We start from the raw sequence: 20,918 nt of genomic DNA on the forward strand, positions 1-20,918 counted from the left end.
TTTTTTAATTTGTGATAATGTGTAGAAGAGCAAAAGTTTTTAAAAATCAAACTGGCAAAACTGTAGCGATTTTTGTAGTGTGCCTTTTAAAAGTCCAGTTTTACGATGTTGTCCCGTCACGCTACATTTTTATCTCAGGGGAAGCACAGGTACTATATGGTTCATTTTGCATGATATTTCTTTGTAGGAGAATCAATTATTTTTCCAAGTATGTAATAACATTGGGGTGTTTTTTCTTTTATTTTGCCACTACAGCCAAAACGCTGAAAAAAACTTGGATTTTTTTTTTGAAAAAGAGCCGAAGAATCGGTCACATAACTTCTAATTTACATTTAGTTTATTAGAAACGAATAAATTTAAATGTTTAATTGTTATATTTTTATTTAACCATTAAAAGAAACCTAGCCTTAATGATCGATTAACATATAAATTCTATTTGCTCACTTTCAGGCTGATATTTATAAGAAGCGCAGTGACTCTCAAAGCCACTTTGGATTTAAAAATATAATTTTAAACGAATCAATTCTTTTAACCTCCATTGATTTTTATTTAAGACGTACATGGACATCACGCCATGGCTGAAGGAGATTGTTATTGCAAATCAATGTACCTGAAAATTTTCTTCGTGGGAAGGACGCCTAATGGGTCCTTTTCAAAAATCCGCGACATGAAAAATAGTTCACCTAGGGATTTTTTATTTATTTCAATTTTAAAATTTTCGATATATTTTAAAGCAGGCGCGCGATAGTTCTTGAATCTTCACCTAAAACGAAGCTTTATGAATGATCGCGCGCCTCCGGTAAAATATTTTCTAGGGCACAGATATTTCAAAAGGACCTCTAAAGTCACCTTTCAAGAAGATTTTTTAGGTACATTTTGGTCATATATGCGCGAACGTAACGAAGAAAATCTTGCTGGTTGAACGATGTTTGGAAAATAAATCAAAATCCTATCATTTTTATTAAAAAATTTTGGAACTGAAATCTTGAGATTCGTTCAACGATAATTTGCAATAATATCAAAATAGTTTTCCCAAGGATCGACACTTTCAGATTTTAGTAGAGAAATAGTATACATTGAAATAATCGATATATTTAACATATTCAATGATTATTTCAAAATTAGTTGCAACTTTTTTTTGGTATTTTTGTAAGCTTCAAATATTTTAAACGTATGAATACAAAGAGACGTAATGCATTCGCTCAATCGAACCACAATTTTAAACGTGACATTTTGATTTTTTGTACTTTTATACTAAGTACTACTTAGTTATAAAAAAATACGCATGTTGAGTTCCAAGTAGTAGATTGTTATAATCGTTGATTATTTGATGGAAGAGTTATACTCTCATTGAGTTTTTTTTCAGATTTCAAAAAACAGTGCTTATTATTTTTAATCTTTTTATGTACCTTGTTACTTTTTTCCTGAAAAAAATATTTACTTAAAACCTCCAAGATATTTGCTTTCGGGGTAAGTACTTTTTTCAGAATGAACTGGAATTAATTTGGTCAAATTTGATAAAATATCTGAGAACCGGCTTTTAATAAGTGTGTAATTTTCACATGAGTGCCCACCTTTAGCATTTTAGAGTGTTGGAAAAAATAATTAAGAAGTTTTAATAATAAATATTATATTTTCAATTTTTGTTTTTGTTTTTTTTTTGTACATTCTGGGTCATAACGGGCATAACGAGCAAGAGGTCGTCGGATTTCGACCCCGGCTCATAGCTGTATTACCTCAGAGAGTATGGTAGACTACTTTACTGATACAATGGGATGGTCTAGGTCATCCAAAGTCTTCCTGGAGTTAAGACCTGTAGGTTTAACGCTGTTACAGGCAAAAGGTCGTCGGATTTTGACCCTAGATGATACCCGTATTACCTCAGTACGATCAGATCGCAACTACAGTGGACTCTCTCGTTGTCGATATTGAAGGGACCGTCGAGAGCGGGAGTTATCAAATTATAGAACCAGCTGCAGCAATATTGATATCGAGAAGATCTACAGTCCATCATCAATACTGCACGGGGTTTTTGGTTTTGTTGAATATCTCAGTTATACGAATTTTGGGGATCTGTGATGCTTAAAAATTGAGGCGTTTTTTTACTAAATTTGTGCCAAATGTATGGCAATAATGCATTTAAAAAAATATTAGCAATGAATTTAATTTGGTAAATGAAAAAAAAATGAAAACGTCTTTTTAGGTCTGTCGCTTGAATCTCCTTTATATCTCAGTATATCTCATGCAAATCCACCAATGCCCGGTTCCAAATACACCACAAAAAAAACAAGACCAAACCAGCCATCACAGATCAACCGATACGCTTCTGTACAACTCTACGATGTTGTTCACCTCCAGCACCCAACATCATTCGATCCGGTCATATCCGAATGATAGATGGATGCGCGTCGTTTGATAGCCCATCAGACAGACAGATTCGATTCCATTGCGTCTTCAACTCGATGCGTCATCGCGGCGGCGTCTTACACAAATGATACGTTCGCAAGTGATCTTCAAATCCACCATACAGTTGTAAAGAATTCGACTTTAGCGTAAATTTGGTCGTTTGATCGTGATGTCAATGTCACCAGAATGGATTCCGAGGTGTCAGGAAATACCCTTTTTCGTTCTGTTTGGACGATTCTGAGCGAGGGATTCCCGGGTTTACTGATAAACCGGTTCGTTTAGCACTGCAGCTGATTTGTTTATTGTAATCTTAAAATCTCCTCGCTCACCAATACCTGCGTTGATCTCGCCGTTGGAGGTCGTCCTTAGATGACGAACGTTTACTTGAAAATTTACAGTTTGGAGGGTTAGTCGAACTTCATCTTCTAGGAATCTTGAAGAACTATTGGTAGAGTGACGTAGTTTGTGGTCACTCCCCGACAAAGCCGGCGATCGGGCAACGATCGTTTAATTCCACCTCAGCTGTGCCGTAGCGCTTCAGTACGCGATCGGCTTCGATCAAGTGCAGTTCGGTAGTGGTTTGTCTCAAGTCTCAAGTCGGGGACGGTTGAAATTGGTGAGTGGTGTTTTCGTTTTCCTATACACAAAGTGTGTCTTGTTTTGATTTGCAAAACTCTTGAAAACTTGTTTTGGATAGCTCTTTTATTTTTTATTGCCACCCTGGAGGGTTCTAACATGGAGTCTTTCTGTTGTACCAATCCGGTTATTTGTCTATACGGATTCAAAATGGGCGCTGCTGACTGAGTTCGGTCCCTAAAAAGTGACTCTTATCGCAGTCTTCCGAGGTCACAACATTGAACCAATTAATCAGACTGGGTTAGAATAAAAACACGAGTGCATCACAGGTCACTCGATTCCATCGGACAGCTATCAAAGTGCGTTCCTCTACATTCTTCGAGGAACTTCTAGTTTAAGAGCTTAACAAAGTATCGCACTTAGGCACTTCTTGTTCACTCAACCGTTCAAGGACTCTCTTGTATATCGCGGAATTTCCTTTCGGTTTGCTTGCAGCTCACAGCACAGAACAGCTCGGCTCACTAAATGAAGGTGGCATTGGTGGTGGCCACGATCGCCGCCATCGCGGCGGTTGCAACGGCTCAACAACCGATCGACAAGATCTACTTCCCCGAGAACGAAACCTCCATCCTGGACTTTGCCAACCGGGCCAGCATCGACGAGGTGGTCACGCCGGACCCGCTCGGGGTGAGTAACCGACACAAGCCCTAGAAAGCTATCTAGAGCTACCTTAGGGCTGCGCTTTAGTGCGCTCGTAAACCAGTTTTGGCAACCTCAAGGACATCTTTTTTCTTCTTCTTTCCCTTTCTCCTTCTCCTCTGACAGCCAAACGCGCCGACACTCTCTCCGATGACACTAATCACGGCCCAAGGCGACCGGTGTACGTGTGTGCCGTACTTTATGTGCAAACCGGAGGCCGAATTCGCCGAACAAAACAAGTTCAACGAGATCGACGTCAAGTAAGTTGGCGTTGTTTAGATAGGATAGGTAGTCTGCAAAAATTAAACCAAACCGAGCCACGAAATAAAAAGATAGTGGAGTTGCCACCGAATTTCGTAACTTTCGGCGGCGCAGTGAAGTGATTGGGCGTTTTTTCGCGCGATCGTGGACTAGCCTGGCTACACACGTCTAGAATATCGAAGCGAAACGAAACAAGTTTGGATGGTCGCGCTTTTTGGAAGGTTGCGTTACGTAATGCATCCTCGCTGATATGGTGGAATTTCTTGGAAAACGTGGGACAAAAAAAAAAGTGAATTGTGAGAAAATTGTGAGCAAGATCTGCAGAGAGAGTTTTGTTTCATAAAAATCGTTTTTTTCTGAAAACTATTGTTGATTCCAATTTGGTTTCCAATTTGGCAAAAACAAGATTCTGAATAACGCTTTTTGCGAGAATTCTGCAACAAAACCAATTCAAATAAGATTTTGTTGAATGGAAAAGTCGTATTAGGTGTTATTTTTGCCTTCCTCACTGAGGTAAGGCTATAATCCTGCTCTAAAAATGAACTTTTTATTAAAAGCTCGAAGACCCACCTTCATATATACATATCGACTCAGAATCGAAAACTGAACAAATGTCTGTGTGTGTGTATGTGTGAGTGTATGTATGTATGTGTTCAAAAATCTTGCCAAGTTTTCTCAGCACTGGCTGAACCGATTTTGGTCGAACCAGTTGAATTCGACTTGGTTTAGGGTCCCATACATCGCTATTGAATTGTTTGAAGTTTCGATAAGTAGTTCAAAAGTTATGTATAAAAATGTGTTTTCACAATTATCCGGATCTCAATTATATGCATGTGAACGATGTCCGGATCCATCATCCAACCCATCGTTGGTTAGGTAATCAAAAGACCTTTCCAACAAGTCCACAATATCGAAGATCTGACAACCCTGTCTCGAGTTATGACTACTTAAGTGATATTTATGTACTTTTTTGAAGCCGGATCTCACTTAAATGCATGTAAAAGATGTCCGTATCCATCATCCGACCCATCGTTGGTTAGGTAATTGAGAGACCTTTCCAACGAATCCTTAACATTGAAGATCTGGCAACCCTGTCTCGAGTTATGACCACTTAAGTGATATTTATGTACTTTTTTGAAGCCGGATCTCACTTAAATGTATGTAAACGATGTCCGGAACCATCATCCAACCCATCATTGGTTAGGTAATCAAGAGACCTTCCCAACGAGTCCATAACATCGAAGATCTGGCAACCTTGTCTCGAGTTATGACCACTTAAGTGATATTTATGTACTTTTTTGAAGCCGGATCTTACTTAAATGTATGTAAACGATGTCCGGATCCATCATCCGACCTATCGTTGGTTAGGTAATCAAGAGACCTTTCCAATGAATCCACAACATTGAAGATCTGGCAACCCTGTCTCGAGTTATGATCACTTAAGTGATATTTATGTACTTTTTTGAAGCCGGATCTCACTTAAATGTATGTAAACGATGTCCGGAACCATCATCCAACCCATCATTGGTTAGGTAATCAAGAGACCTTTCCAACGAGTCCATAACATCGAAGATCTGGCAACCTTGTCTCGAGTTATGACCACTTAAGTGATATTTATGTACTTTTTTGAAGCCGGATCTCACTTAAATGTATGTAAACGATGTCCGGAACCATCATCCGACCAATCATTGATTAGGTAATCGAGAGACCTTTCTAACGAGTCTACATAATTGAAAATCTGGCATCCCTGTCTCGAGTTATGACCACTTAAGTGATATTTATGTACTTTTTTGAAGCCGGATCTTACTTAAATGTATGTAAACGATGTCCGGATCCATCATCCGACCAATCATTGGTTAGGTAATCAAGAGACCTTTCCAACGAGTCCACAACATTGAAAATCTGGCAACCCTGTCTCGAGTTATGACAACTTAAGTTATATCGGTGTACTTATTTTTCTGGACCTAAAAAAATAGCTGAAATATGTGTCCAAACCACTCATATTACCCATTGTTGGTTAAAAGTGAGGAAGGCATCAACCACATAGGTGGATTAAGTTAGTTTTTATTTTTAGTTTCAAACTTAACCTCGGTTGAATTTATGAACAATTTGAGTTATAATTACTTTATTTGATTTTTCAGATTACTATTTCTATATGCATGCTTTCAAACAAAGATATTGTTGAGTGTTCATGATTTCTAAACATTTTTTAACATTATGAATAAAATAATGTAAGTGATGCAATTCAGTGTTATCTAATTCAGGATGTCCTATATTAATAAAGGGGCTTAAAACAAACTTACAAACATTGGCTGAACTGTTCATTGTTTGGACTTCTGTTCAAATTTTGTCACCCGCGTTAAAACAGCAACCTTTTCTGATCCGTTTTTTGCGAATGTTCGAACACAAACCCAAGTTAACGCTGAGTTTCAAACTTGAGTTTGAACTCTGGTAACAACAATTGTTTGGTTTGCACGATATTCGCCGCTAAAAAGGATTTTTGGTCTCAAAAAATAAATAAATTTCAATAAAATAACTAACGGCTGTAAAAGCTAGTGATTTGCTTTAAACTTTCGTTTAAGACAAATGTTTGAACACGGGTTCAAACAGTTGTTCGGCGAACCCGACGAACCCTGTTTCAAACAGAACAGTGTTCAAGGTCAAACACGAATTCACGGTTCAAAAGGTTCAAAAGCAAACCGAGTTTGTCAGCGAACTCGTCACAAGAGTTCGATTTCAATGACTTCAAACATATTACCCAGAGATGCCTAACTTCCGGCCAGTGAAGAAATTTCATCCGACTCGCGATGGACTTTTAAAACTGTTTTATGACTGGTAGATGTAACAACTAAGTTGAGTGTTTGAATATGAAAAAAACATGAGATCAAATTTTCACGTTCAAAATTAAAAATCCAAGATAAAATGGCGGAGACTAAATATTAAAAATAAAAATAAGGCAATCAAGTCTTCAAATTTGACTTAAATGGGGTTGCAGAGTTCGAATTTTATGCTAAAAATAAGATTTTTTTTTGTTCGTGATTCGATTATCCGAAGTCCCATGTAAACCTTCGGAGAATCGAACCTCGGATAATCAACAAAAGCATTTTGCTTTTGTCTTTTTTAAATATAAATATTTTTGCTATTCTCAACATACAATTATATGAAAAATCTGGGAATGTCATAATTTTCAAGTGTCAGCCAGTGCCAAGTGTTTTGCCAGTGCCAAGTGTATGTGCCAAATATTGACAGATTATGCCTAATTTTTTCACTTTATGTCCATTTTGAACAACTTTTTTTAAATGATCGAATTTAATTAAAAATCGAAAATTCAGTATGTGTTTTTTCTTTGAGAAGTTATTCTACAAACTTTTGAATAAATTTATATCCTGTCTCTGTTGATAGAAAGACGTATTAAAAATCATAAGTCATTCAAAAATTAATACACATGCAAATATGTTCAGAGATTATAAACATCTCAAAATTCAAGACAATATTTTTCTAGCAAGGTTGTTGAAAATATTTTCAAAGTGATTCTCTCCACCTTCTAGTAAAATATTTAATTTAAAATAATCTTGAATGTTTAAACTAATATACCTAAAGTTGCTTCTGGTTTTTTAAAGCTGGTACAAATTTTATTTAAAGTTTTTGTCTCCTCTGAGAGGGGGGGGGTCTTTCAAGTCGGGCCGAAAAATTAGGGTGTAAAAAATATTTTTTCAAAAAACTTCAAAAATTTCAATGCAAATTTAAGTGCAATCACCTGAAAGCAATTTAAAATGCATTCCCTTGCGTTTAGAACCATTTTTAAGCATGTTAGGTTTCTTTAAAAAAACATACTTTTGAAAATGTTCGATGTACAGTACCGCAAAAAGTTGTTTTTTTACTTAAATTTTAGTTTTCGTTAAATCATACATTTTTTGAAAACTAATGATTGCAAAACAACTGAACTAGTGTACACCCAAAACTAGGCAACGCTAGTCCGAGATAATAATGGCCTCGAGACGAGAGAATAGTGGTACCATTTACGGACACAGAGAACACAACTCGAGATGGACGAAAAAATTATTCTCTCGAGGTTCATTTGCAAAAAAAGTTCATCCGCCAAAACAAAAAACCCAAAGGTTACGGGAGTCGAACCAGAGACCTTTGACATACGAACCCAATGGTTTAACTGCCTCGGCCACACAGCTTGGTGACTCTGAAGTGGTCAGATGTCGAGGTATGGCACTTGTTGGAGATTTATTGTGTCAATTAACGAATGAACTCATTTGTTATGGTGGTGTGAGTTAGTAGGATTATTCTCTCGATTTTAGCGCCGAGCCTTCAATAAATTTGGAGGAAACGATTCTTTCGACACGGAATTTTGGGTGTAAAATGCAATTTTAAACATTTTTTTCTTTCAAACTGGGTTACCTAGCGCAAAATTTTCATACAAGAATTCATAAAAAATGCATTCAGACTTTGCCATACGTGAAACAGGGGGGGACCGTTCATCTGTTACGATTTGTTACAAAGGGGGGGAGGGGGGTCAAAAATCCAAAATTTTGCGTTACGTCAAAATCACATCGATTGTTGATGGATTTCTAAAAAAAGAAAAGCAAGTCGGCCCATTTGGTTTTAAAACTAATTATGGACCGGGAGAGCAAACTCTAGATAAAATATAACAATATAAAAAGTTTTCCACGTGGTTCAAGGGTGGCACCCATAGCATAGTTATTAAACCTTTTCCATTATTTCCACCTTCAGCTACAACCCGGAAAGCTGTCAGGATGTTCTGGACGTGTGCTGCCGTGAAGAGGATTCGCTGGTGGTTCCGATGAATAATACTCCGGGAGCGACCCCAACCACCACGAGAATCCGAGGATGTGGACTGCGAAACATTGGCGGAATCGATTTCTCGCTGACCGGAAACTTTGTAAGATTCATTTGTTCTTGATTTTTTTTTGCTAGACGTTAACGAAAGATTTGATTTTAGAACAACGAAGCCGGTTTCGGCGAGTTCCCGTGGACGGTTGCCCTCATCAAGACAAACGACGGTTCAAGTCACTGCGGAGGATCGCTGATCCATCCGAACCTGGTCCTAACCGGAGCTCACTGCGTGCAAGGATTCCGTCGGGGTGAGCTGAAGATCCGTGCCGGCGAGTGGGACACCCAAACTACCAAGGAACGTCTTCCGTATCAGGAACGCTTGGTGACCCGTGTCAACAGTCATCCCGACTTCAACCCCCGTACGTTGGCCTTTGACGTGGCGGTTCTGGAGCTGGAAAAGCCCATCCAGCTAGCGGACCACATCAACGTGGTGTGTCTGCCACCGTCTAACTACGATACCCGCCGGTCGGATTGCTTCGCCAGCGGATGGGGCAAGAACCAGTTCGGCAAAGCGGGACGATACAGCGTGATCCAGAAGAAGGTTCCCCTGCCGTTGGTGGACTCCTCGACCTGTGAACGACAGCTGCAGGGCACGCGACTCACGAACCGCTTCCGGCTTCATCAGACGTTTATTTGCGCCGGAGGTGAAAAGGGAGTGGACACTTGCGAAGGAGACGGAGGTGCGCCGTTGGTTTGCCCGATCGGAGCGGCCAGCGATAATCGGTACGCCCAGCTCGGTATGGTGGCGTGGGGAATCGGATGCCACGATAAGGTGCCGGCGGTGTATGCCAGCGTGGTCAAGTTCAAGTCGTGGATTGACAACGTGGTCCGGACGCTCGGGTTCGACACCAGCGTGTACGATCCGAACCTGTCGCAGTTTGCGGAGCTGTTTGCTTAAACCTTTACTCGTAATACGATTTTAAATACAGGATTTTACTATAATGAAAAGATAAACATGTTCGATTGTTTGAGAAAGAAAACCTCCTTCACTGACCGTTTGAAATTATTCTTTTTTTTTCCTACACCCAAAATTCAGAATCGAGATAATCGTTCTCTCAAAATTTATTGAGGGCTCAGTGCCAAAATCGATAGAATAATGGTACCAACTCACACCATCATAACAAATGAGTTCATTCGTTAGTTGAATCAATAAATCTCCAACAAGTGTCATACATCGACTTCTGACTTCTCCTTGGTCACCAAGCTGTGGTGGCCGAGGCAGCTAAGTCATTGGATTGGTTTGTCAAAGGTCTCTGGTTCGATTCCCGTTGTCGACACTTTTGGTTTTTTGTTTGACGGATGAACTATTTTTGCAAATGAACCTCGAGAGAATAGTTCTATCGCCCATCTCGAGCTGTGTTCTCTGCGTCCGTGAATGGTACTACTATTCTCTCGACTCGAGACCATCATTCTCTCGGACTAGCGCTGCCAGTTTTGGGTGTACGCTTATATAAGCCTTTTTTGTGTATATGGAGTCAGTTTCACTTGATAATGACATTTGAGAAGGGTGTAAGGGTTTTAAATATTTTTGTATAACCAAAATAATTTGGTTTGAATATAAAGTTTACTAACTAGGGGAAATTCTCGTATCTTTGGCAGGTTAAGCACTCGCTCCTAACTCCATCCAATTTACTGATTTTCACTATTTAAACAACTAATTTTGCAAAACTTTTTATACAAACTTGCTTGCTCACTTCTTATTGAGCTATTTATCACTCGATTTCAGTTGAAAACGCTTTTAATTAGCTTTAATTGAATGTCAAAGTTCTGACCTGCCAACATTAGAGGCACGCTGGAATTAGATGCTGTTCCCCTACTTAAGTTTATATAACTCTGGAAATTCTATATAAAACTTATCTAAACTTAATTTTGCCAACTTTCAATTTAACTAAATGTCAATATATTACCATGAAATTGCTAAATAAACATTCTGGAGTGGGTATAACATCGTTTTGGGGGTCTTTGTATCGATAGCATCCAAAAATCTGCCGGCATCAGAACCGGTCCACAATTCATGAGTCAACCTATTTGGCATCGGAATGGCCATAAATTTCCGATCTTTTGATACCCATACATCTAGGTTTTCTATAAAACCCACGTTTTTAAATACCTAAAATTATAAATAGTTACAGATTAGTGCACTGACCACGCGGAAGCGCTGACTTGTTTTCGCATGCTCATTTTCATTTCTTTTGTGTCGCTGTTTGTGTGCTTGGGTGAGTGGTTATTATAATTAAATAATGGCATCATTAGTGCGCTGACCACGCGGACGCGCTGTCTTATTTTTGCATGCTCATTTTCATTTCTTTTATGTCGCTGTTTGTGTGCTTGGGTGAGTGGTTATTATAACTTATTGTATATCATAAGTGCAGTGCTTCTGGGGACGCGCAGTCCTGTTTTTTCGCGATAATTTTCATCGTAAATGATCGTAAAAATTTATTCCAACTGGCATCGATCGATTTTATGAAGAGTAAAGCGTCATTTATTTACTATTTTTGAAATTTGCTCGCGTTATCTAAATTGAAAATAGTAAAAATATACTGATAAGTCCAGCCCATAGCACTACTGCTCGGCTGGCACGCGTTCGATAAAAAAACGTTTTAAATGATCAATTATCTATCTTTCCGCAGCCGGCTGCCTAAGATTTAAAATTTTCAACCGATAAACAAAATGCTCATGGTCACATCACTGCCACTCGTGAATCCTGACCTCATACCCATCTACTAACCCCTCAAAACTCATGTGATACTTTGTCGGAGATGCAGTCGATTGGGCGGTCTCTATCACTCAAGTATCGGACTAACATTCCCATCCACTTCCCCGTGACCCTACCACTGGTCGTGGCCGGCGCCGGTATTGATCAGCATGATAGGGGCCTTTGAGAAGTTGCGAAGCGAGGAAAGATAGCTCCCACTTATCTTCCACGGCTCGTGGATGTAACTTCTGGAGGTCCTGGTCAATAACGGAGTAGCAACTGCGGGTGGGCACCTATGCCCAAGTAGCACTCATAACTTGTCGACTGTTGAATAAAAGTTAGACAATTGTTTTTGATAAACATACGAGAAAAAATCTGAACATAACTTAAATAACAGTTTGTTTCACTGCTTGTATAACTGACTTATGTAACTATCGTGTTTTGTGACACAAAAGTGTTAAAACACAGTCAACTTTACTCTTTTCCAACAATACACATCATAGGAAAAAATCTTACCTTTTTGGAGGGTTCCATCCAATTTGCTGATTTACACTGTTTAAACAACTTATTTTGGAACACCTTCGATACACCCAAAACTGGCAGCGCTAGTCCGAGAGAATGATGGTCTCGAGTCGAGAGAATAGTAGTACCATTCACGGACGCAGAGAACACAGCTCGAGATGGGCGATAGAACTATTCTCTCGAGGTTCATTTGCAAAAATAGTTCATCCGTCAAACAAAAAACCAAAAGTGTCGACAACGGGAATCGAACCAGAGACCTTTGACAAACCAATCCAATGACTTAGCTGCCTCGGCCACCACAGCTTGGTGACCAAGGAGAAGTCAGAAGTCGATGTATGACACTTGTTGGAGATTTATTGATTCAACTAACGAATGAACTCATTTGTTATGATGGTGTGAGTTGGTACCATTATTCTATCGATTTTGGCACTGAGCCCTCAATAAATTTTGAGAGAACGATTATCTCGATTCTGAATTTTGGGTGTAGAAACTTGCTTGCTCACTTCCGTTTGAGGTATTTATCAATTGATTTCAGTCGCAAACGCTTTTTATGAGCTGTAATTAAACGTCAAAATCCTGATATGACATGATGCTGTTTCTCATCTGCATTGTTTTCCTCGAAAACAGTTTGGTGAATAAGAATAATATTGCACTGTTTGTTTCACTGCTTATCTAACATTGTCATGTGACGGCATCTTCTGAAAAATGGGCGTGGCCAAGCATTCTATAAATAACCTTAGGTTTTCTCGCTTTGTTACACAAATGTTATCGAGGAATAGGTTATATAACTGATATTCAACAAACATATTCAACTTGACGTTGCGTGTTGTTAGGTGGTGTAAATTTGTACGTGAGGTATTTAGAGTTTCAATAATGTTTATTTATCGAAGATTGCAATAATTTTAATTGTTGACCGATTATTTATAAAAATATCGCCGGTAAAAGCTACAAAAAATATCAGCTTGCGGAATTCATGAAAGAGAAAACAACAAATTAAAATCACACCAATTTTCAATGTTACTCCGTGGTACGGTAATCGAAATGACAGTTGAAACGGTTTGTTATAACAAAGTTACATAATGGTGTTATAAAAACTGACTTGAACCAAACTTATATAACTTTATTTCCAATGACAGCCTTTTCTGGAGTTAAGTTGTATAGCTCACTGCAGTATAACAAAGCTGACAGCAGCCTTCTTATTGACGTTTAGGCCAGCTTGTTTACTATGAAGCCTCGTGGAGAGATGTGGAAGCGCGCCTGGACCTGCCGTGGAGATAACAAAAAGTCGTCGAAGTCATCGGATCGAATCTTAGGAAAGACAAAGTTCATCAAAAAAATGAAAATCTAAAAGTTCTCCATGAAGAGGGTTTCACAAGAATCACAGTTAGAGAGCGCGAAAATATTTTTTTTTCATGCAATTTCAATTTTTTTTAAATAAATCGGGCAGAAACAAGCGTACCAAAATAGTCAGAGATACTATTCATATTGGCTTCGTCGTTGATTGAAATTTTGATAAGAACTGTTTGTTTACATGTAAGTTGGGTGACGGTTAGACAACTGTTTTCAATCCATCTTTCCTTTCAGTGCGCGCTTTGATTTGACAGCACAGCCGTTAACCACGCCCCCTTTTTTGTTGAATCTCTTGTTAGCTAGCCCAGTGTTGTCAGATACATTTGTACAACTTACTCTGATAACTTGCATCTTATTCTGGCAAGTTATACAACAGAAAAAAGTGCGCTTTTTCCAATGCACAGGAGTTGTAGAACAAGTTGTGGTAACGAGGCCGTTCAGTTATACAACCGGTTAGGAAATACGTTTATCTGACAAAGTGTGTTGTTTGGGATGCTTATGCTTATGCTTATGCTAAAATTATAAATTGTTACAAATTTGAATTGAAATTAAATAATTACAAATTTGAATTGAAAAAAATTTGTCAAACTGAATAAGGCCGTTGCAAATATTTTTCAAAGTTTATGTCGCCCCCCTCCCCCCTTCATAATCCGTCTGAAAAATCAAGGGATTAAAAAAATATTTTTCCAAAAAACTTAAAAATTTCCATGAAAATAGAAGTCTAATCAACTGAAAACAATCTTAAATACATTTTTCTGCATTGATATTCATATTTAGCATGTTTGGGATTGTTTGAAAATGTTTTATGAAATTCCAATGTACAGCACCGCAAAAAAGATATTTTTCGCAAAAAATAAAATTTTCGTCAATATTTAGATATTTTGGAAATTAATGATGGCAAAACAACTGGACAGGTGTATAATGCATTTTAAAACACTCTTTTTATTAAAATGTTGAAACCATGGCTCGTAATTTAAATTTTTATACTTTTTTTATTTTTAGTCCCCCCTCCTCCCCTAGACTTTGGTCAGAGTCGAGAGACATAAACTTCAAAAAAAAATTGCAACGGCCTGATTAACTTATAATAAATAATTTTTTTAATTAGTTTTTTTTTTCGGAATTTCGCATGGAATTCCCCCTTTATAAGATGCACTTTATGCTGTTCTAAAGCTCAAAAATCGCCCACGCCAGCATAAAAGCTCATGCTGAAAGCTTCCATCATAACTTTTCTCTCTCCCCGCTCTCACCAACATAATTTTCTCTCTCTCGCACACACACACACCCTCACAATCGGCTGCCCCGCGCTCCGCGTTTAGTGCTAGTGCTCGCTCGCTCACACACTCAGTCTACGAGAGACCGCCGAACGGTGTGGATGTGCGTCGTCTTCCGTCGCCGGGTTCCGTCGTTTTTTCCTCTGTCAGTGCGTCGATCGCGCGCGCTCCTTTCGTGGGGTGAAAATAACAATACAAGCACGCACACACTTGCAAAACACGTTTCGTGGTGTGAAGACACGTGTGGGGAATAAAAACATAACCATACACACAAACACTCACGTGTGCGTGTGTGTGGATAATTTGCTTGCATTATTTGAGCTCTCAGTCTGGCTCGGGGTTTTTTTTTCTGAATTGAAGAGTGAGAACAAGGGAGGAGAGAGAGTTAAAGGTGAAAGTGTGAGTGAGAGAGGTGATAAGAAGGAATAACATCACTTTTTGAATGTTTTTTGGGGTGAGAAAGGTTTGTGGGAGCTGATAGGGGGTTTATCTATCAGAAGCTAAGCGGTGAAGGTGGTTTTCCGAGTGGAGAAGAAGAAGAAGAAGGAGGAATGGAAATTTGAGAATAAAACGAAGAAGCAGCGACAGATTTGGGAGCTTGTCGTGGAAGTGAGAGTGAGAGAGTGAGTCTCCTCTTCGGAAGCTGGGGCCGGTTGGCGAAGAAGGTCGTTTTGCCGAAAAAGAAATGAATGGGCCTCGCATGTATTAAAGGGGCAGGAGAACCGATTTTCGACTTGGCTTAGTTTGCTGGGCTGAGCTGGGTGGAGAGAGAGAGTGTTCAATTATTGTGAATATTGCACACACTTCAATACTCGCATATGCTGCCGCTAAGCGCGATATGGAAATGAGCTGGTGTGCGTTGCCGATTCATAGAAAAATAAGTTTTCATTGAGAGAGAGTGTGAAAAAAGAGCAATCGAGGAGTGTGCGAGTTGTGTATTTTGATACAGTAATTAATTGGAGTGTGAAGAAGAAAAATAAGGCATGCATTTTGCTTATTTTTTGCTGTCAACCAAATCCAAGCAGGCACCGTTTTAGTGTGAGTGGCATTTCACCGTGTGACAGATTGCGTGTTTTGCATTCTAAAATAAATAAAATTAATTTTACTTTAATTTAAAAAAAAGAAGAAAAATAATATAAAGTTGCAAAGTGAAGTTAAAACCCAAAAAAAATCATAAAAAAGTAGTGAAACGAAGAAGATAAAGCAGTCAAATCGAACGAGAGAAGATAGCGGGCCGAAGAAGGAGCAGGAAAAAAGAGGAAGCAACAGGAAGAGAGAGAGGGGACGCCCTTTAGCCCGTCTTCCGCCTCTCACCGCCGCCACCTTCCTTTCGTGTCGTCGTCGTCACTACTTTCGCCGTCGTTGCTTTTGTTGCGGCGTTTTATTTTCGTGCATTATTTTTCGTCGCCGTGTGTCGAGGGCGAGTGCATTTTCATTGTTGTTGTCGTGTCGCGTCAAACCGCGACGACAAAAAGGATTAAAACCGTCGCACTCGTTAAAATAAACGCGCGATTATGGATATCAAGGTGAGTTGTTTAATGGTTTGTTTTCCGGGGCATATGTCAAGCTGTGGGAAAATATGTTTGGTTCCATTTTTAATAAATCTTTGATTTGATTTGATGTGATAGCCAACAGAGCCACAGGGATGACCTTATTTAATAACTTTATAATGATATATCTTATTCTTTTTTTTACGAACTATTTTTATTTACAGTCAAGATGCGATAAAAGCCAATGCAAATTATATTTTATGTTTTTGTCAACCCTTTTACCTTTCTTTAAACAAATCTTGACCAAAATTTAAATTTTCATTCAAAAAAAAAAACTCCAAAAAAACATTAAAAAATATTTTTTGATTATTTAGGATTTTACAGATTTATTTGATAGCAATTCAGAGGCATCTAATTGCTAATAAATCTTTCAATTTTGTTTTCATGATTAATTTTAAAGATATTATTCAGCTACCAAATCGTTTTAAAATTGTGTACTTTTTGAAAAAGTGTTGATATTGTTCAATTACAGAAAGATTTTGTCCATCACGGGATTCCCCGGAACTATATTTTGTCCCGGTTTTCCAGAAATTCATAAACAATTATACATATGTATTTTGTTCTAGAAATTCAAATTTGGTTGTAAAAATTGTGTAACACTTGAATACTTAGTAATTGATAGGATCTATAAAGCATTCAAATTTGTATTGGCCATATATCAGCATTTATTTGGCTTATTTGAGAAAATTGTTGAATTTTAACGCACAGATTCGCAAAGTTCGCCTCTTTAAATATTTTTAATGTAATTTACATTTTTTTTGATTTTTTTTTCTTTGACCTCATTTCAATCGGAAGTATGGGCTCACAGATATAGGCTATTTGCATTACGTATAACTGAAAATCAGTTTATCATAAAGGGGTCATCCAGTAACCACGTGATTACTTTTTTGAAAGTTTTAGAATTTTTCCCCCTTGTGAACATCGGTCTATTTTGATTTGTTAAACAAGTTTCATAAAATACTTTTTTTTTGAGTTGCATCAAACTTATATGACGGAATTTGTGAATGACCCATGTACAATTCTTCTGTAAATATGCTCGGAAACATTATATAACAAATATATAATATTTAGTACCCTTTTATCTTCAACAACCAACTACGCATATACCTTTTTTTGCCATGTGACCAATATGATTTAAAATTTCGTGACGTTGCAACGCAAACTTAAACCTGTTGTAACTTTGGATCTAGACAACCAATTAAGTCGCTCTAGATTGCATTTGAAAGCTCTTTCCAAGTAAAAAGAGCATCCGAAATATCAAAATGATTGAATGTTTAGTTTTTTGTTGACATAAACAAATGTCCCTTTTTCGTGACGTTGCAACGCAATAAAATGGTAAACTTACACTAGTTTGAAAAAATACTTAACTTAAGATAAACTGCAAACCCATGACATTTCCGTTTAGTACAACTTAAAACCTACAAAATGCAATCAAAAGAATATTTTTTGGATTTTATTTCGCTGAAAACCAGGAGTTTTTAGAAAAATGTTTTAAAACGATGATTTTATAACGAATTGATGCATAACCTAACCAACTAGTACAAAATGATATTCAAATGATCAATTAATGAAATCCATGGGTTTTGAAGCTTCAAGTAGTCTAGAATCGAGGAAAAATATTCAAATAGCACGCACGCTTTTCAAAATTTCATCCTAAGGTGTACATTGCCGGAGAATGTGTCATTTGATGATTTTTCAATATGTACTTTTGACTAAAATTATGAGCAAGATGCCATCCATAAACTACGTAGTCTCAATTGGGATGGAGTTTTGGCGATAGCCCACACTCATTTTAATTAAATAAAATAGATCAATAACATTTTGAAGATGCTAAAATATTAGTTGCAATTGTTAATATCTCGGGTTAGTTTTCACAAAGCTGTAAGAGCCACCGTGACCTCGGACACTAATTTTCGTTTTCACTTGAAGGACGTGTAGATGAACAATCTCAAGCATTTTTGAAATTGGTTTATTGTAAGTAGGTCGAATACCGATGTGAAAAGGGCTTTGTTTACCAATGGCTCTTACGGCTTTTGAAAACTCACCCGAGATATTCATCAATCATTTTGATCTTTTTAGATTATTTCAAAATAAATATTTGTACACAGAAATAAATCACGGTAATATTACATCTGGGAAGGGGTATATCTTTTATATCAGAAAAAATGAGTAATTTTACCTCTGGAAATGTGTAATATTCAACCTTCCAAAATTAATGCTTCAAAATTTACTCTAATTTGTTTTTGTTTTCATCATACCATGCTATAATTTTATTGTCTCGTAACAAAAAAAAATCAAATGCCACAAAACGTAAAAATAACAAATTAACCTAGCACCACCACCACCAATAAAGTACCAACTTTGAAGCGCATACACTTCCACCCCACACAGAAGAAGAAAAAAATAGTCAGCCAGCCCGTTTGAGTGTGAAGCTCTAGGTTTGACTGTGTGCGCGAAAGCGAGAGCAGCCCGCAATGAGTGTACTCTGGCGCTTCACCACAGATAAAGAACTAAATCCATACATGCACAACATGTGCTGCTGCTGTTTCTGCTGTTGAGCTCATATGAAAAAAATATTATAAAATGAAGAGAGAAAAAAAAAACTCATCGATAGCAGCAAAAAAACTATGTCAATGAAGGAAACTACCAATAAAAAGGGTTTTTTTGTGGGTTTGATTACAGAGTTGTCTTAAATCATTTTTGGGATTCAATTGATTGCAAAATTAGTGTTTTGTCCTTATCTAGATTTTTTAAGTGTATAGCATTTTTTTTTTAAATTAAACTCAAGATATCATATCCGCGTTACGAATTTTTTTGTAATTATGAATATATTTATTTGTTGGCTTAATCATCCTACCTTCAAGTTGATCGAAATATTTTGTAAATTGATCTTAATGATCGTTAATGATCGTCAACCGCAATATTCAGCATGGGAAGAAGCATTTATAGAATGCCACAAACATGCCAATATTTGCATATTTTTTTTTTCGTTCCAAACTGTTATCTAGAGTTTTTTTTTAAATATGTTTTTGGTTTTAAAACTTTAATTAAATTAACCTATCAAAAAGTCCGTCATCATCATCTCTATCATAATCAGTCTTTCGATTCGCAATGTGTTTTTTCCGAAAGCACACAAGTCGAAGAAACTTCCAGCAAGCAAAGCAAAGTAACAAAAAAAAACGAAATCTAATAAATCGTTCAACCTTCTCCGCCGAAAACGTCGTCGTCTCTCCTCTCTGCGCGACTCCTCAACTCGACATCGGGGTTGGTCAGTGTAGCTCGGTGCGGCTGTGTGTGCGCCGCGCGTCTTTTTTCAACTTGCGATGGGACACTGTTGGAAAAATTGCTAAATGTTTTCGCTGTTTTTTATACCAGTTAAGCAATGCTATCTGTACATGTTCTGAAATGTATATTGAATTTTAGTTTTAAACAGGGGGTTGATCGAGCATTTTTATTCGTTTTTTGTTACTGTGCTTATGGATTCAATTTCAAGTGGTAGAATTTAAAACCAGTAATATTACTTCATTTCCTGACTTGCAACTGACAACTGTGGACAAGTATTGTACATCTGATGAATTTAGTTTAATTTAGATGAGCTTAGTACAAACAAAGTCATGGTTTCAACATCACAATTGAAATGGGGATCTAAATGCATTATCCAGTCATCCCTAATTTCAATCATTAGAAAATGTGGTGTTGACGGAGTGAGACTTTTATAATTTTAATTTCCCTGTTTGTTGTTTTCTGAGGTTTTCGGAAAAAAAAATCAGAGATGGTCACTAAAGGGCAATATTTAAAAAAACGAAAAAGCTGCACATTTTAAATTTAAATAAAACATGTCTATATCTCGAAAACGGTGCACTTTATCAAAATGTATGTGAAGTACTTTTCGATTGCAAATTCGATTTGGTCCTTGAAACTATTTAGCAATACATCTGTAATGTTTTTAAAGCTTGTAATCATAGAACTATTTGAATACAATTAACTGGTAATAATCTATTCTACAATTTGAACGGGACACTAAGTTTTAGATAGTTGAAAAGCATTTGAAATTTATTTTTTTTTGTATAATTTGTTGTAATAATTTGTATTTCAAATCAATGGCATTCTTTTAAAGGGTAGTTCAGATTAAAAAGTGTCTTATTTTTTAATTTTATTTTGTTTGTTTACTTTTTTGTTGGACTAAAAAAGCTTGAAAATAATTTGTTCAGGTATTCAATAATGTCTGAACAAAGGATAGAAAAGAATACAAAAAAATACATCCAGTTGATTTGAAAATAATTTAAAAATTTGGTGTTTTGTACATCAGACATTTTTCAAATATTTTCATCTCCATTTACACAATGAATAAATACAGTTGATTTTGCAAAAAGTTCCCTTGTTGAGCCAAATTAATGCTGATATCAATCAATGAAACAATTAAATACCTTTTTTTACTGTTCAACTGTTTCGCTACTTTCACATCGACTTTTTAAATACCAAAGCGTTTTTTTTCGGGGATTCGGGAATTCCCGGTTTTCGAAAAATCCCGGGAATTCTGATCTGGAAAATCCAGGGATAGACGCGGCAAGTTTTTTGTGGTCAAACATTGTACAAAAAATCAATAAAAGAGACAAATTAAATTTTAATTTTAAAAAAATATATTTATAAAAAATACCAAAAACTTTTTCTTTGATGTACCTATTGTTTTTTGAACAGTCCTCATTGATACCTAAAACTTTG

General features: G+C 37.1%; 2 protein-coding genes across 5 annotated transcripts in view; both read left to right on the forward strand.

Annotated features, from left to right (window-relative positions):
* The first annotated feature begins 2,914 nt into the window (after positions 1-2,914).
* LOC6052097 (phenoloxidase-activating factor 2) lies at positions 2,915-9,758 on the forward strand. Its single transcript, XM_038256651.1, has 5 exons — positions 2,915-3,022; positions 3,478-3,669; positions 3,808-3,941; positions 8,686-8,854; positions 8,915-9,758. The coding sequence occupies exons 2-5, from the start codon at positions 3,508-3,510 to the stop codon at positions 9,704-9,706; spliced, it is 1,257 nt and encodes a 418-aa protein (XP_038112579.1). The 5' UTR covers positions 2,915-3,022; positions 3,478-3,507; the 3' UTR covers positions 9,707-9,758.
* Positions 9,759-14,725: 4,967 nt separating this feature from the next.
* LOC6045856 overlaps positions 14,726-20,918 on the forward strand; it is a 125,217-nt gene continuing 119,024 nt past the window's right edge. The window contains exons 1-2 of one of the 4 annotated variants that reach the window (XM_038257848.1): positions 14,731-14,826; positions 15,110-16,172. In XM_038257848.1, the coding sequence (XP_038113776.1) occupies positions 16,161-16,172 (12 nt within the window). In that variant the 5' untranslated portion in view covers positions 14,731-14,826; positions 15,110-16,160. Of the gene's footprint in view, positions 16,173-20,918 lie in introns of all 4 variants that reach the window. The other 3 variants (XM_038257849.1, XM_038257851.1, XM_038257847.1) reach the window with 3 other exon arrangements.

This window comes from Culex quinquefasciatus, chromosome 2 (genome assembly GCF_015732765.1).
Source record: "Culex quinquefasciatus strain JHB chromosome 2, VPISU_Cqui_1.0_pri_paternal, whole genome shotgun sequence".
Lineage (NCBI taxonomy): Eukaryota > Metazoa > Arthropoda > Insecta > Diptera > Culicidae > Culex > Culex quinquefasciatus.

What these genes read in the sequence shown, in the direction of transcription:
- LOC6052097 (XM_038256651.1), top strand. Translation starts at nt 3,508, where the DNA reads ATGAAGGTGGCATTGGTGGTGGCCACGATCGCCGCCATCGCGGCGGTT. An exon ending in TCACGCCGGACCCGCTCGGG is followed by an intron (nt 3,670 to 3,807) that starts GTGAGTAACCGA and finishes CTCCTCTGACAG; the next exon opens with CCAAACGCGCCGACACTCTC. An exon ending in TTCAACGAGATCGACGTCAA is followed by an intron (nt 3,942 to 8,685) that starts GTAAGTTGGCGT and finishes TTCCACCTTCAG; the next exon opens with CTACAACCCGGAAAGCTGTC.